Source organism: Gadus chalcogrammus, chromosome 8, assembly GCF_026213295.1.
Source record: "Gadus chalcogrammus isolate NIFS_2021 chromosome 8, NIFS_Gcha_1.0, whole genome shotgun sequence".
Classification (NCBI taxonomy): Eukaryota; Metazoa; Chordata; class Actinopteri; order Gadiformes; family Gadidae; genus Gadus; species Gadus chalcogrammus.
In genome coordinates, this window is record NC_079419.1 from 9,184,943 (window position 1) to 9,202,687 (window position 17,745).

At 46.8% G+C, this 17,745-nt stretch overlaps 1 protein-coding gene across 1 annotated transcript in view; it reads right to left on the bottom strand.

Moving 5' to 3' along the window:
• The window catches only part of LOC130387280 (rho GTPase-activating protein 29-like), a 35,263-nt gene continuing 17,518 nt past the window's right edge, over positions 1-17,745 (bottom strand). The window contains 21 exon segments of the mRNA XM_056596299.1: positions 1-2,626; positions 3,304-3,619; positions 4,165-4,400; positions 4,624-4,706; positions 4,709-4,738; positions 4,741-4,759; positions 5,164-5,352; positions 6,766-6,929; positions 8,162-8,260; positions 8,928-9,056; positions 9,603-9,751; positions 11,503-11,684; positions 12,319-12,456; positions 12,983-13,174; positions 14,047-14,127; positions 14,344-14,454; positions 14,583-14,647; positions 14,954-15,097; positions 16,300-16,360; positions 16,672-16,744; positions 17,030-17,126. Of these exon segments, the coding sequence (XP_056452274.1) occupies positions 1,466-2,626; positions 3,304-3,619; positions 4,165-4,400; positions 4,624-4,706; positions 4,709-4,738; positions 4,741-4,759; positions 5,164-5,352; positions 6,766-6,929; positions 8,162-8,260; positions 8,928-9,056; positions 9,603-9,751; positions 11,503-11,684; positions 12,319-12,456; positions 12,983-13,174; positions 14,047-14,127; positions 14,344-14,454; positions 14,583-14,647; positions 14,954-15,097; positions 16,300-16,360; positions 16,672-16,744; positions 17,030-17,126 (3,719 nt within the window). The 3' untranslated portion in view covers positions 1-1,465.

The window sequence follows — 17,745 nt, forward strand, 5'->3', positions numbered from 1 at the left end:
CTCAGTACAACATAGGCACGCTGGGAAAAAGACAACAGTCATCCATTTTGAAGAATTGGCTTGGGTTCTACTGTTGGGAGTAGGAAATCATGTGATTTGAGGACAAGCTCATCATATTAAGACCGGAAGTCGCAGGTTTGATCCTCCAAAGTGCTATAGTCAGGTGTACATTTTTTTAGTGTTTTCTTGAGCAAGAAACAAGTGGACCTTGTTTTAACTGGTGGTCATGGTACACACATGATATATTGCTTTCCACCCTATCTCCAACCTGTAAAACACAAATATACAATATTCTGTATGTGGAGGTTTAGGCGATAAATTAGGGGATTTCAGTAGATAAGTGTACAGGTCACTTATCAGCTCAGCTAAGGACAGCAGCAAGGGACACGAGCGATGACACTGAATGCAGTACAACCAACAGTAAACACATACACGCTGTAATCCCTGTTAGAAGTCACTATCAGCTTCGATTCAACCTAAAGAGAAGGGTGAGGCAGGGTGTAGCTCAGCATAAATCTAGCCACAGCGTGTAATTATAGGCTACTGTGTTACACTGGTGGAGAGAGACGTGTAGTTAAACCCACTAATCCCACTAAGAGTCCAAAAAAGAAATAGTACCATTGCGAAATCCAACCGAGCCACATTCTTCATCGCATGAATGACGATTGAGCCAAACAATGTACAATGGGATCAAAATAAGTCCACATGGGCAGAAATATGATTCTTAATTACACTTTTAATTTGCAGCAATAAACGTTGCAGATCTGTCGAGCCACACACATTAAAATTGGTGTGGACAGTATAAATGAATATAAATTGTAAACAAATACATATGGTTTACATACTGAAACAGATGTACCAAATATAGGATCTTGCTTACCGAACTTCCGGGGTAAATAAGTCCCCTGCTTAAAATACTACTCGTTGTTGATAGAATAACACACCATCGGATCAGGGTTTAAAGAATGGAACAAATGTAACATAATTCAACATTTTAAAAGGCAACATTGCAATCAGAATCTGTGTACATTAAGTGCATTGTGTGATTACAATAAAAATAACTTTGTTGTCACTGTACATATAATCATTGTATTGTAATACAATTAACATTTTAAAAGAGAAACAATTGACCAGGCCCACAACAGTTAAAAGACTGGTGTCCGTTTCTCAGATGAAGAGAAAAAATAGACATTAGACAACGTCTAACATACTCGACTTTGATCTCCCATAACGTCAACAAGTAGCAGACATGTTGAGATAGAAAGAGAAGATATTCTATCAACACTTTCGTGGTTTACTTCCATACGCCTTCAAACGCCACTCGCTCACTCAATCGCATTGCTTTCTCAATCGCATTACCACAGAACGCACACTTTTTCTTCCTTGCAATATACACACTCTTTTTCATATTTACACATACAAAACGAGGACACGACTGTATTCTGTTTTTTGGCGTGGTGATGCTTCAGACAAAATGAGCCTCTCGGTGCTCCAACTCCTGGAGCCGTCGGCTACGCAGTCTTTGGTAGACGGGTTTGACCCCGCCGGGGCTGAGGTCGTCGGGGCTGCTGGGGGGCGGGGACAAGGGGTCGAAGGGCAGGGACACCTCCGAGTCGGTGCTGCCCTCCCCCGAGTCCTCCGAGCGGAGCCGGCTCAGCGAGGGGGGGGACACGCCGCCGACCGCCGGCTGGCTGCTGTGGGGGGAGGAGGGCGGGGAGGAGGTGGAGGAGGTGGACGCGGTGGAGGCGGCTGTCCAGTTGGGGAGCGTCCTGGCCTGGGGGCCCGCGGAGACGGGGGGCTTATAGAAGGTCTCCGGGGGGGGCTGCAGAGTCCTGGGCGCCCTGAGGGTGATGAGGGGGCTCGGCTCCCCGTCCGTGGTGCTAGTCCGTCGGCTGGCGGACCAGGCGGGCTTCACCGACGCCGCGTACGGGCTGCCGGGGAACACGGCGCTGACGCTGCTCGCGACTCCGGGAGAGGCCGTCGCCGTGGTAACGTTCGACGGCCTGGCGGCCGGCGGCACCGCGGCGCTCGCCGGCGGCAGGTTGGCCATGATCATGGCTGTCCGGGGCGTGACGTCGTAGTGCTTGTACTTCCTGTCCCACGTCCTCCTCTGCATGGAGTGCGTGTCGATGTAGGGCGTGATGTAGTAGGTGCTGACCCGCGAGGAGGCGCCGCCCGCCGCCGCCGCCGCACCGGGGGCGGGCCTCTCCGGCTCCGCCGCCTCCTGGATGGTGTCCGTGCTGAAGTCCCGCTCCGCCGAGCTGCTGCCGGCGTTGGCGTTGGCGTTGGCCGCCGAGCTCCGGTGGTTCCGGTCGCCCGTGTGGAGGGCGGGGGCGGGCAGGCGCTCCAGGGGCATGCTGATTGGCCGCGAGGCGAGCCTGGAGCGCTGGGGGCGGAGCTGCACCTTGGGGACCATGGAGGTGGTGGCGGAGGAGGAGTGGGGGAGGTTGGGCCGGCCGTACACCAGCGCGGACCTCTGGGTGACCTGGCCGGGGGCGGGCGTCTGGTCGCCGTTGAGGAGGACCAGGGCGGAGGTCCTGTCCATGCCGGGCTGGACCTCCACCATCTCGTTCAGGATGTGGGCGGAGGGGATCACGGAAGAGTGCCTCTTGTACACTCTGCCACTCTGCAGGGGGGGGGTCACAACAATGAGGCTTAAGCAACAGAACTGACAGCATTCAATTGTGCTGAACTAGCACTGTATGAAGTATCGCAGAACACTGAATACAAAGACACTTAAGAGGGCATCGGTACGAGCTAGCACTAATGCTTGCACCTTTAAATAAACCGTATGCATCAGGCCGTCCCTTAGGGCTGGGCGATTTGGCCTAAATTAAAATCTCAGATTGATTCATACCAAACCAGATTATAGATTTTAATTGTTTTTTTTTCTACAAATGACAAATATATATTTTTTTTAAGTTTGGATTTTATTTGAAGATTAACATTGATCACAACAAAAGCTAAATTTAGTTGCCACAGAATTTAGGCAAACTCTAAACACTCACTTTTTTCAGCGCATGCTGCCATGTTGACATTTAACCCTTAAAAAATATTTTTTAGATTATTAAAACTCTTTTAATAATCAATGTTATTCTAAAAAAAAATCGATTATTGACCATAAATTCAAATTACGATTAAACATTGATTAATCGACCAGCTCTTCCGTCCCTCATCTGTAAATGAACAAAACATGGCTATGGATTCTTGGATTACTGTTATCCAAGAAAAGGCGAAACCATGGCTTGGATCAGTGGATCGGCCCGCCGCCATCGACACACACACATAAACATCGGCCCTCACCTCCTTGATGTCCACCAGGGAGGTGGAATGGCAGCTAAGCCTCTGCTCCTTCTCCTGGGCGGTGAGCCTGGGGGAGGCCTGGCCACCCCCGGCAGCCAGCTGGAGGTCGGAGGTGGAGAGCTGGGCGGCGTTGCGGTCGAAGATGACGTTGAAGTGGCGCACCAGCTGCTCCACCATGAGCGCCTGGTAGGGGTAGTCCACCAGCGACGAGAGGGACACCTCGGCGTCCGTCTGCCGCGGCTTCACCAGCGTGGGGCCGAAGATGATGCCCAGGTTGCTGGCCGTCATCTTGTTCTCCTCCGCCTGCTCCGTCACCCTGGTGGGATGGGTGGAGGAGGAGGAGGAGGTGTGATTCTGGGGTGATCGGGTAGTGTTCGTCTGGGTAAGGGCACTATTGCCGCAAAAATGGCACAAGCCCTGAATAGCGTAATGAGCAATTATGTGCGTCAGGCCATTTCCTCTGGGCTATGAGGAAGTGTGGGTGGGGGGGCTTTTCCATTTATGTAATGCTATTATGCAGAAGTTGGATTATCCCTTGGTCTGTCTTCCCCCATAAAGCAGCACACAAAATAAATTGGTAAATGGTTAAATGCACCTGGGTAGGCTTGATCTGTGTGTTTAAAGGTAGAGTATGTGTACCTGTGCAAGTCTGCTATATGCATATGTTTTTAAAGGTAGGGTATGTGTACCTGTGCAGGTATGCAATATACATATGTGTTTAAAGGTAGAGTATGTGTACTTGTGCCGGTATGCTATATACACATGTGTTTAAAAGGTAGGGTATGTGTACCTGTGCCGGTATGCTATATACATACGTGTTTAAGGGATGCCAACCAATGTTTAAAGGTAGGTTAAGTGTACCTGTGCAGGTGTGCGATGAGGAAGCGCAGCGTCTTGTAGTGGGCGGGGGGCAGCTGGCGGAGCAGGTCCCGGATCTTAAAGATGACTCGGTTGAGCTGGACGCTGGGCCCTCTCTTCTCGGCGGTCTGGGCGGCGGCTCGGACCGCCTCCGCCTCCTCCACCAGCACCCGCTGGCACTCCTTGGCAAGGCCGATGAAGTCGTTGTAGTGTCGGTAGAGGATGAGGGGCTCTGGGAGCTTCCGGGGGGAGAAAGGGGATCATTGTATGGTCAGCTTTCGGCGACCTGTGTTGCACCTCGATTTCAGTGGTTTTGGGATTTTTGTAGTTTACTTCCGATTGCACAGCTATGGCTCTCATAGAGACAATGGCCTGAGCACAGCAGCCATTGCCTTGAAACATATCTGACTAGAACATAAGACAGAAGGCTGCCGGTGGGTCTGGGAGGTTTTCACGGCCCACCTGTCTCAGGTAGAGTTTGAGGACGTTGCTGATGTCGTGGGGTGAGAGGTCCGACAGCTCCACCAGCTCCTTGCCGTTCTCAACGCCTGGCAGAGCTTCTCCACGCGAGACTTGGCCCGTTCACACGGTAGATACCCTGTATCAGCACCAGTAAGGTCAATGTTTAATGTTTAGTAAAGTACAGGAACAAAACCAAACTTAGGTCGTGTTTAGTAGTACAATGTAATTATAAAAGTGTCATCCCCAGAAAGCCATATGAATCAAAAAATCAAAAATTACAGTGCTATCCTTTCAGTTTAATTGTATCATTTGGCATCTCTTAAAAGATGGAATTCTTGACTATGTCTTGTGTGAAGCAAACGATTGGATGAATCAAGTAACCAACCGCTTAAACTGTTTTGAATTGCAATGTGTAACATTCATTATGCAAACTTAATTGGCTGCATTTTTTAGCCTCTGTGGTTTATAATTGCTTGGTGGGAATGTTCCCTTAGGGGCTGTACAGGGCCAATAAACGGTTAGGAAAGAAAACAACACTACCTTGATGTTGAGGGCTCGGCTCTCAATCTCAGAGGTGCACTTCCTGATGATGAAGGGGACTCCGTCTGGGCTGTTCTTGGCTGCCTGGGCGAAGTCGATGCCAAACAGATGCAGACGTCCCTGAAGCTTCTTGTGGCCACACTGGATGGCCAGCGTCTCCAGACACTTTTTGTGGCAGGCCAGTGAACACTGGGCATCGCAGGGGAGAAAGACGAGGATTTCAGTCAGTTTATATATTCGGTCCTGGGTAGTTAGGAGGCTCTCGATCCCAATGCATCATAGCACTGAACAAAAATATGTAGATTTTTTATCACTGTATATTGTCCATGTCATGTCTTTTCCTGTCTACATGTTTTTCTGTGGTGAGAAGGTTTGTTTTTTGTCATGTGGGGGGTCATGGATGAATGTCATGATTGCTGCTGTATATAGGTTTGTGTATGTTTTTCTGTGAATATGTGGGAAGAGGGTTTATCTGTCATCTGTTGCATATGTGGGAAGAGAGTTTATTTGTTATCTGTGTGCTACACAGTGTGGCTACACTGTGTTGTGCCTTTTTAAATGTATGCTGCCCTGAAACCAACCTGACTGTGTGAAAACAATTATCCCCTTCGGGACATTAAAGAAACTCAAGGAGGAGGCTCATGCTAGGAGACTCTCAATCCCAATCCGACTTGGTACATTGTTCGGCCTGGAATGTTAGTTTGTGTGTATTCATCTTGTGACAGATGACATGAATGGGTGGTTTCACATGACCGGGCAAAAAGATTCAGTTGTCAAGGCCACTGGTTGCTTTGGCAATGTGAACAATGTGTCATTTTTTTGTGAACAACAATGCAATTCAATACCTTTTTCTCAGGAATGTGTTGGAAATGTCAAGAACCGGTCTCACGTATGTACATAATACATATAGCAAAATATGAATCATATATTACACATAACCATCACTGTTAGTTCCGGGTTAGATCATGTAAATATTACCAACTGTTTCCTATGCTTTCAATTAAAGCTGAATAGCCTTCAATTTCCATGGTGATACCATTTATGTAGTAATATATATAAATATTGTTTTCCTGAGTTAGGACACTTGTTAATGGTCTTTCTACATTAACATTAACTACAATGCGATATTACAACAAAAATAATTGTGATGGGTCGATTCTTTGACCTACTCTCTGCCACTTTGTGGTATTCAAACTACAACTTTCCAAATGAGCAACATTGATATCGAAATCAATACATTTGAAAGACAATTGTATTCATAGTATACTATGCCGTACTGTCGGCGCCACTGCAAACATGCAAATATATATGCTACATACACAAATACATTTGTGTGTCCACACCAATAGTGCGTGCATGGCTCATAGCGAGAGGATACATGAGTATACCATGACACAAGTATCATGTTGCTAGCCAAACAAGGAGCCACTAATGTACACTTTAAATGTCAACAAGCTGCTATGTGTTGCACTTCAACCGGTTTGTCGGGAACGCGCCACCTAGACCGGTGGTTTATTCTAATCAATAGAGAAAGACCTTTACGCTGTGTGTGCGTGTGCGTGTGTGTGCCAGAGGCCCCCAGCGACCACGGGATGTCCTTACCTCCTCGCACTCGGCCCCGTGGAACACCACCAGACTGTCACACTCCCGGCACTTGGAAGGGGCCCTCAGCTTGCGTAGCTTGTGGCTCTGGGCCGCCTTCGACATCTGGGCGTTGCGGAAGGGCCCCGGGGAGCTGGCTGTCTCCGTCACCATCTCCGCAAGACCTGGGAGGGGTCGGCGCAAATTTAAATGGACTGCATTTATATAGTGCTTTTCTAACCATTGGCCACCCAAAGCGCTTTACAATACTGCCTAACATTCACCGTTCACGCACACACCGACGGCGGAGTCAGCCATGCAAGGCGACAGCCAGCTCGTCGGGAGCAGTTAGGGTGAGGTGCCTTGCTCAATGACACCTCGACGGGCATCAAACCAGCAACCTTCAAGTTACCAGCCAACCCGCTGTACCTCCTGAGCTACTGCCGCCCAGGAGACTTGCTTTTGGAGACTTGGTGAACAACAACCACAACAACCACAAACAACAAACCTGTTAGCGGTTATTATGATAAGGATGAGTTCAACCAGAAGTAGACCACAAAGAAAATCCTCAAACAACAGCACAGGGTCGGAAAATCGAATCAAACACCAACCTCAAAATGCACTTCCTCGTGAAAGGAGGATTAACATCCTACTTTGGCTTAAGAGTTTAATAACAGCACATCGTGTCTAGTGAACACAATAATACATCGTCTGGCGACAGGGGCCATCTCTGCCTGCTCATGTCCCGGTCGCAAGTCAACATCTGGCCTTGTTGCAGAACTAGGCCAGTATACTTCCTGTAGTGGCCTAGCATCAAATGGTCCATTGTAAGTGGCGGCCTATTTTCAACTGGGACGACGACCGGCGATGGTGTTAAAGAGTGAAATAGTCAAACGTTCCCTGCTTCGGTTCCTTTGGTTCCCAGACGAAGGCCTCGCTTGGAAGCGTTTGGCTTTAAAGGGCTGCAGCATACACAGCCATGATTCTCTATCGAGCCATTGTTTAGTCGATATTGCTATATAATATGCAGATTACAAAGTACCCTGCCCTAAGCTGTAGCCTAACTAAAAGGCTATCAAACTTTTAGAAGTATATCCGGCTAGCTCTACTAGAGTAAGAAGCAGGTCAAAACAGCTCATGTGGGGTTGTAACACACATAGACAAAAATAGTAAAACACAATTCTAATTATTAGACCCCACACACACACACACACACACACACACACACACACACACACACACACACACACACACACACACACACACACCACACACACACACCACACACACACACACACACACACACACACAGTCCCTCTTCTATCTGGTAATATGCAGCCACACAGGCTGTATGTAGTTTGAAGTTAAAGGTTGTATAAACACGTCCACACCCACACACACACACACAGCCTCTTACCGTTGTCGGATGGAGAGGGGAGCTCCCTCTCGTCCAGATCATCAGCTGACGACATGGTCCCTGTGGATGGGGTCCTGGGGAGCTGGCGTTTGAAAACGCCTGCAAAGAAACAAATCAACCCAGATCCCTCATCATCTCAGCTTCACAGGGTGCACAGCGGCCTTTGTGGCTGAGAGCGCACAAACAGTTTGATAGGGGAGTGCGTTCCTAATGTATACACAAGTCAGAGCTATGTGCGTTCGCGCGTGTGTTTTGGTTCCCCAAAGACTTCAGGGTATTGACTTAATGGTAGAGAACCAGTGGAGCAGTCAATGAGGAAGTTGGGACATTCTGCACGTCTGAAACACGACGAACAATACACTGCATATACCGACAGCAACAGTGTATATAAATAGTGTTCAACACAAGAGAAGACACCGACTTTCAGGCTTTGCAAATTTTTCTTCTCTTTCTCTGCTCAGCACACTTAGAATATAAAATGTATGAGATCAAAAAAGAGGTACTTATTGAACATAGGAAATTAAGGAATTATTAAGAGTTATACAAGAGTTATACGAGCAGACCTTCCAAAAACCCACTGCATTTCGTTGTACTGGTTGTTCTAACTTGTGTAATAACAATAAAGTTGAATCTAATCTAATCATGTTTGTTGTTGCTGCTTTAGAGCTCATAAATCAAGAACCACCACCACCACCACCACCATCATTTCTGCGACACGATCGCCTCCTCGATAATCCCCAAACCCAAAGATAAGCCTGATCCATACCGGGGCTAGTGGTGGGAGAGTCCATGGAGCGGGACTCGCTACTGCCTCCCGCGCTCTCTGAGTCGCTGCACATGCCGCTCTGGCTGCCCTGGCTACCCGAGGCCCAGGCTCGTGTCGGGCCTCTCGGCGCTGCGTGAGGAAAGAACAGAGCAACACACATCCTCGTCACAAACCGATTCATGTCTGACCGCATCTTGCCACGGCGGAATGCCGATCATCCTATAGCGTGCCTTGATAAGGAAGCGGAACTGATTGAAGTTGTGTCTGCGTGTGTGACAGTAGAGACGCCCCACATCAGATAAGAAGCACAACAAGCCCCTGGTAGTTGAAAACAACAAACGTCCCTTGCAGGATGCTCATTTTTCACTCATATGATTTGTCTCTCTAAACGTCAACGATAGTTAAACAGAATTCGGTGAAGACGGCAGGATATTTTGAAGGTATTGGTTTGCTAAAATATATCAAATGTGGTTTCTCATTCAGATTTCAAGTTGTACATTACGTGGGGGAGACTTAAGCTGAAACCTAGACTTAAAACTAAAAAGTCAAAAGTCCTCCAGCAACCTTGCACTGATTACTTTCCTGATCAGGCGATCGAGGAAAGAATGAAGCATAGTTTGTGCATTCAGCCTTCCTACTTAGCTCAAATGTTTGTGTGTGTGTGCATGGGCCTACCTTGCGTCTCGCCTACGCAGTTGGACTTGCCGGGCCGGGTGTACAGGGGGCTGTCCACCTCGTCTCCGCTGAGCAGCTCGCCAGAGGCCTGGGACAGGTTACCATGGGACGAGTGGCTGCTGTCCACCGACCTCTTGTGGAACAGGAACCTGAGGAGGGCAAGGGGGAGAAGTGCTGGTTTGAATGCAATACCTCCATGTGGTTTCCTTGCCCGTAAAAGGACGCGGGTAGTGCATTTCTGCATTTTGATTTCTATCCGCGATACCACCACTGACACAACAACACACACATTCACGTTCATTTCCTGCTCCAACGCAGCTTGCGTTCGCTCACCTTGCCCTGGACTATTTATGGTCAAAAACCCGGCATTTAAGACGGGTCATGGCAGGGTACCACCCTGTTGTTTTGGTCGGTAGGAACAATCATTACACTTTGTTTATGCATTTTCTTAAGCCCCTCTGGTAAGCAGCAGTGAGGAAAAGAAACTAAAGAAAAACAGAACTGAAGACTGAAACTGAAAGCTGCCTGTCTTTCTCTTTAATTTGTATAGGGCAGCCACTGGAAGGGCATTGAATTAAAAATATTAGGCTAAATGTATTGTATACAGTATAAACTTGCAAGGACTTCACATATAGGTTTTACATATCCTTTCTCTGAGAGGCCCATCTACACAATGAAAACCTGGAAAGACGTAGAAGCTTAAAACATGCAGAAATGATATACAAATAACAAAAACAGCGGAAAAATGACGGCACAGGGATTTGCACGGTTGCCTGGACAATGGCTGCCTTCATCACATGAATATCTTTGATTCATAGTTCTGTTAAAAATTGACCAACCACATAAGTCCCTTCGCAGTGTTGACGAAAAGGCCCAACACTGCTGGGAGAGAGAAAAACAATAGTATTCCACCTCCAAATAGTGCTGATAGCATTGTACAGTAACACAATGTGTGCTCTGTGTGTGTGTGTGTGTGTGTGTGTGCTCTCTGTGTGTGTGTGCTCTCTGTGTGTGTGTGTGTGTGTGCTCTCTCTGTGTGTGTGTGGTGTGTGTGTGTGTGTTGTGTGTGGTGTGGTGTGTGTGTGTGTGTGTGTGTGTGTGTGTGTGTGTGTGTGTGTGTTCCAGCAGTGTGTGCGTGTTCATGTGTGGATTTGTTTTAGCAGTGTGTGCGTGTGGCAGTGTGTGTGTCCGTATGCGTGGATTTTAAAGCTGGTGTTTTGAACAGCGTTGATAGCGAACCAAGAGTCGCTCGAAACCTGAGCCAGAATCCCACACTTGCAATCTGCTCTGCCGCATTCAGCCTTTGCCACAGACATTTCCTGAGGAAGGGCAGAAAATTAAACTCGCATTCTCTCCCTCCCCTCTACACACTCTGGTTTTCTATCTCTCTCTCCCACCCTCTCTCTTTCTTTTCTTTCTGCAACTCCCCGTCTGTTTCCACCACCCACGCATTATTGACTCATTGTCACCCTGAAAGTGGAACCAGGCCTAACCACGGGCTGAGACTTCTATAGGACAGTAGAGATTGTCCTAGTCAGCCGTTAGATTTCCCTAAATCCTGGCAGGTCAACATGCAAACATGTCTGACCCATTGTGTCTGAACATAAAACTTAGCCCCTATCTAATGCGATCGAGGTATTCATTATTAGGATAAAAAGATATGGGATTTATGTCTAAATACCGTATAGAAGTATCTGAATACGGTCTACATTGTTGAGCTGTAATATGATTGTGAATATGATTGATGGGTTATGAGAGGATCTTCCAACCCTAATAAACTCAGTGGATGAATAGTTTACGCTTGCATTACTTGCATCACAATCAGCAAAATCAAGTAGCAACAAAGAATAATTCACTTTAAGTTTGATCCACTAAATAACGAATGAAGGTGAGTCCGTACCTGTCGGAGGAGACGGAGTCCGAGTGCACGCGGCCTTTGGGCAGGTCCTGGGGCAGGTTGCGCACAAACTCAGCGTAGCGCTCGCCGGGCTCGTACAGCTTGGCACTCTCGCTCAGCGCCTGGAAGTGGGTGGGCAGCGTGACGTTCTGCGCCTGCTGCATCTGGAACCAGTTCACCGTCACCTGGGAGTAGACGGGGCCGCACACACAGGACAATAGCTTCAAATAAATGTGGGTCAGTTTAGTTGGCTCAGATTTTTTTGTATATTTTAATTTGATGATTTATTTTGTGCACTCTCCTGTTTTGTATAGCTTAAGTTTTAAGGTTTAAAAAAAAAAGGTAGCCAGAGGCCAGAGCTTGTTATGGGCGGGGGGGGGGGGGGGGGGGTTCTAAAGTCTCATTATAATGATTGAATAAAGAGACCTTAGAAAGGCAGCCTTCCGATTGGTTACGGGTCAAAGTCATAGTTCAATTGCCCACCTCTTTAAGTATTTAATTGTATATCGAAGCTCATTGGATGCATGACTTCTTCCTATTACAACCTTCTTTTTTGAGGATTACCCTGCTTTGAGCCGGCCTTGTCTCATTACAATGATTGGGTCGAGAGACCTCAAATACCTAAGGCAGCCTTTCGATTGGCTACGGGTCAAAGTCCCAGTCAAATCGCCCCGCCTCTGTATGTATTTAACCGTGCCTCGAAGGTCACGTATGACTTATCCTTTCAAACCCTTCTTCTTAGAATCCCCCCCCCCCCTCCAGCCTTCACGTGAGCAGCTCTGTACGACAGCGAGGAGACCCCACCAGTAGGGTACTCACGGCCTTGAGCGTGAGGTCGCACCGGAACACCAGCTCTCTGATCTGGGTGAGGACGGTGCTCTTGGCGTTGGCCAGGTCCATGCGCCGGGCGCCCGCGTCCGCCGAGCAGCTCCGGCACTGCTCCTGGGCCTCTTCCACCTGGAGACCGGGGGGAGACCGGGGGAGAGAGAGGGGGAGAGACCGGGGGAGAGACCGGGGGAGAGACCGGGGGAGAGACCGGGGAGAGACCGGGACCCAAGAGTCGGATTAGTGATGTGTTCTTCGCAACACAGGGATCAACATACTTATACTGCAAAGGGACAATTCGTTGACGTTCATGGGCACAACAATACAAGAACAAATGAAAGATAGCACAACATTTATTGTAAATATTACTTCTTGTATTTCATTTTACTTTATTTTACATTGTCCTTTTCTACTTATTGAACCCTGGGTCAGAGACGAACGCAATTTGGATTCCTCTATTTTTCTTGCACATATTTTGGTATTGACAGTAAAGCTGACTTTGAACTTTAAAAATTATTGCTCTCCTTGAAATAATTCCAAGCATTCTCCGTTCAACCTGTCACAAACCAGGCAAAAAATAACAACAAAATAAGAAGGCGTCAACCAAAACGATCCTCTGTATATTGTACTGGAGTGCCTGTACTGTAGCGCCTAGTACCTTCTGCAGGGCCTCTTCCTCGATCTTCCTCTTCTTCTCCAGCTGCTTGCTGCCCGCCGCCGTGGCCGGGGGCTGGGTCTGCTGCTGCTGCTCTTCCTGGGAGCGGATGGTGGACGAGCGCGCCCTCTGGTACTCCTCCCTGCGCTGGGCCTGCAGCGTGCGTGCCTTACGCATGCTGGCCTCCGCCTCCAGCTGGAAGGGACCGAAAAAGAACGTGACTAAATGGAACTGGGTAAAAATAACTGTGGAAATAACGTGGAACAGCCAGCCGGTTGGGTGTGTAGGTGTGGAGAGCCCGAACATTTACAAGTCTTGGTTAGGAAAGGGAACTATGTTTTGCTTATGAATGAAGTAAATTCATAATTTTTTCAATAAGGTCACATTAATTAACCATTAACTAAAATGAGTTACTGCAGTAGCGTTAGGTAACAATGAACTAAGAGTCAACTAATTTTCTAGGAATCATTTACTGATGAACAAGATATTAATTTCTACATTATTGAACCGGGTTAGGTTTAACCCTAACCCCTATGCTAATGTTATGCAATAATACCTTTTACTTTGTTAACAAATATGTATCACTTCAACACAGGTGTTCTGTTTATCAACTGTTAGTCAATTGTTAAGTAGAATGATGTAATGCTAATAAATGGTTCATTAATGTACTGTTATTGCAAAGTATTAGCCATACATTCTCTTATAAGTAAATGTATGAATGTATTCCTTCTTCAAGTACGAAATATCCTACGCCGTTTTAAAATGTATTTTTTAATAATGACGTTTGCCCCATTTCAGAAACGCCATTTTGGATGATAACATCAGCTGTTAACATCTCCTAAGAAAACATTTAGAAAGCTATGAAACACACCCTCAAACAGAAGCATGATTAAACTTAACGACTGGGGATTGACCTTCCTCCACTCTACTCTACCCTGCCCTAACGGCTCAACATGAAGGATGTTACCAGGAGCAAAGATAGCACCTGGGATACAGATTGTGAGCAGAGGGCTACACGTCACCAACAGTTACAGCGATCACTCCACAGGGGGAAAACTCCTGCATACCATTTTCTTCTGCTCTCTCTGCCACTGCTCCTTGATGTCCTTCCTCAGCTTGTCCAGTTCGTTCTTACGGGCCGACAGCGGCTAAGAAACAAACAGAGGTCAGCGATTATTGTCATTGGACGGCAAGGTTGTCTATCGTGGCCAATAGAAAATCAACATTCAAATGGGGTATCTGACGATCAGTGATTGGGCAAAAGAGAAAACATGTGTTTTTAGAACAAAGCTAACATGCCAGCCAGACTGTTGTCGCTGAACCATTTCATACTCATACTATGTGTGCGTATCAGTTGTGGTTACCTGGATGAACTTGTTGGTTTGAAGGGCCATGACGCTCTGAACAAGCAGCTGGCTGTACTCAATGTCCTTCTTCAGCGTGGAGACGTAGATGTCACTGAATGGCATGTAGTCCTTTGATGAAAGAAAACAGAAATACCTTTGGATGAGGATATTGTTTATTACACTTTTAATTATTAAGTTAATGATATTAAGTTCCACATGATCAGAAGAGTACTTCCTAACCGCAGATTATTAATTACCTGTTGACTTAGAAGGGCCTTTGCAGACTCTGCCATTTTGCCATAGCTTTTAGCACACTCGATATCTACGAAGAGGAGAAAGACATGTGAGGCAGAGAGTGAGAATCAGAATAAGTCTTCAAATGTTTTTCGTGATGAGTGTACTCCTCAAATGCAAGGGTTCACGTGCATTTACAACTGGATTGCCAGAGTTCACGCTCATTCCACACAGGGAAGTAGTTGCACAAACGCAACTACTTCCCTGTGTTGAATGAGCGTTCATATAAAAAAATCTAAACACTCCATTGGAATCGTAGTAGCCCCACTACGTTCGACATAAACACCAATGTAACCCCTGGTAGGTTTCTCTTGGACCAGGTCTTGGGCCTCACCCATGGCTAGGCGCTTCTCCACCCAGGCCAGCAGGTCCTTGATGTACTTGGACCAGACTTTGGCGTAGAGCAGCGCTGACTCCACGCCGCTCTGGTTCTTCTGCAGGGTCAGATCCACTTCCTCCTCCCGCGACAGCGCCACCTCTGGGGGGGGAAGCAGAAATGTATTTTCACAGGTCGCCTGATAACATAATTCCCCCCAAGTCATATCTTGGCCAAATTTAGATTTTTAACCTAACTCTGCTCTTCTCACGCTGCTCATTCATTGTGCCTCATTTGGCTATATCCTAAGCCAACCAGAGTGCTTTTTACATTCCATAATCACTATCTGCCAAAGTCATCTATTTGAATTGTGTTTTTTGACGCTAAATACAAGTTGAACCTCAAAATATGACTTTGAGGCTAACGATGTGTAACCCATGTGGAAACTGGCTTCCATTTCATATTGTCCCGTCGGGTCCTGTAATGGGACGCGGTCAAACAGAAAAATACAGAGAAGAGAAAATTGTTCAGCCTCTGGGGGACATGAAAGTGTCAAATGAAATGTTTTGAATAGTGAAAAATTTAATGCGAACGGAATGCAGGCCTAAACCTCCAAAGCACGCTACGAGGAAATGGCGTGGTAAATAGAGCCAAACCGAAACAACATCAAACTTTGAACCGCAGTTCTATCAGTACAGGGTACGGCAACGGCCTGTTCACAATTATGTAAACTTTGACGTCACTACCGGGGATTCGCCTGAGCCAATCAGAAACAGAAGTCGCCTAACCCCCAGTGTGATGCACACCCTGCGCTAGATCCGAAGGGATTCCTCCTCTGTATCGTAAATACACCTACAGTATGTACTGTACGGGGGAGCCGTCAATAACCCCCTGAACGACACCTCGGTCGTGCGATCCGTCTGATTCAACCCAAACCCCACCATGTGTTTCCCATCACACGCGTCACCACTGATTAACAGGCGAGGAATGCTAAACATGTGCATGGAGCTGGGGGGAAAAGGGCAGCCCACGGATAGGATGAAAAAAGCTGCAGAAATAACAGGGGTTGAGACGCACCGGCGTAGGGCGGGCCCACCTCAGGCATTCAAGAGGCCGTATAGCCTAAATCATTGAGCCAGTTCCCAAAGCGACCCAGGGCCTCAGGCAAACCCAGCGCAATATTAAACCGGATCTCCCGCCAGCCCAGTCACTTTAATAACAATCACAGCAATTACTATGCTCTACGCTGAACGCAATTAATACCCTGGGATGCCCAGGGCCAAATTTAATTATTTAAAAGGATGACTGTGTGCGTGTGCGTGTGCGTGCGTGTGTGTGTGTGTGATGTTTAACACTGCACTTACCTGCGAGGTCACTTTTCTCCGAGCCATATCTGCCGGGATCCACAGACAGGTTGTCAAAAGACTGAAAAAAAGGACACGATGCAGATTTAAGCACAGGGAGCGAAAAAAAAGCAGCGAGAAACTCATCAAGCGGACATCAGAGGACGCTAGATGCATTCAATCTTGACGCGGAGAGAAAAATGGCTTTGAGGCTGTTTTCCTGTAAAGTACAGGGCTTTGTATAAAAAAAAAAACACTAGTTTTTGGAGACCCCTTCAATAGAGCCGTTTGAACTCGTGTCTGAGAGCGGTGCTTTGAAGATAACCAGCTGAAAAAGGGCCCAGGAGACGAGAGACAAGAGACGAAAGGGAAGTGTGTGTGACGCGGTCTTACCCTGCTTCTCCTGGTCTGGGGGATCCCCAACCCTGGGCCGCTGTCCACATCTCCCATAAGGAAGTCAGACACTCTGGAAACATACGCAGAGGGAAGAACTCAGCACCAGGAACATGATGGTCAACCATACATTAATACTCCTGCTGCTGAAAATGTTACAAAAATAACTAATCCCTTGATTCAAAAAGACTACTTTAATGGTTTGGGTCTTATTCCGCTTAAGTTGGGTGCAATATACTACACACTATTTGTCTTTTTTGACAAAGCAGGGTAGTAGTGGAAACAGTTTTATAGCCCCTTACGTTTAACAAAGAAAGTCATAAATGGTGCTGAAAAGGTAAACAAACACTCTACTCACACATTGCCGAATGTGAATGCCAAAGTGTCAATGGACGCGTATATCTCGCCAAATATAGCCTTTTTGTTTTCTGGGCTCACTTCCCTGCAGTCGACGGCTGTAAAGCAGAGATAAACCACATGAAAACATCCAACAAAAAGCAGCCACTGCCGACATGACGAGTGCGTCAGATTTGGGTTATAGCTTAGATCACAGTTGCCTATACATTCAAACCACATTGCTGTGTTTGTAAAAAAGTTCTCAGGTTGCTTTTGCCTTTGGTCAAACTAAACGAAAGATATCGATTTTAGCATTCAGAAAAGCAAACATACATTTAGTTATTGCTGCATGACAAAACTAACTAAGAAAAAAAAGCTAAAAGACCGAATAAACATTGTTACTGATTTTATCGAGTGCAGCACATAATAAAATCTGTTTATATAGGTTTATAAACCCTTGGCTTCCAAGAAGCAAATAAAGAATCTGTTTTTACAAGTAAAGTGAAAAAAAAAATTGCAGAGACAAATTGCAGGAATCCAAAAATCTGAAACAGCAAATGCAATGGCGCGCCAAAAGCTTTGGAGGCTGACAATTAGAAAGTATAGACATATATACTTTAAAAAAAACACTTTCTGCATTCCAAAGCAGTGGCTGTGTGTGTCTACGAGGGTCTTACTTCAACAAAAAATGGCTACAGGAAGACCTTCCAAGTGCAGGGAGAGTTTTGAAGAATGCAG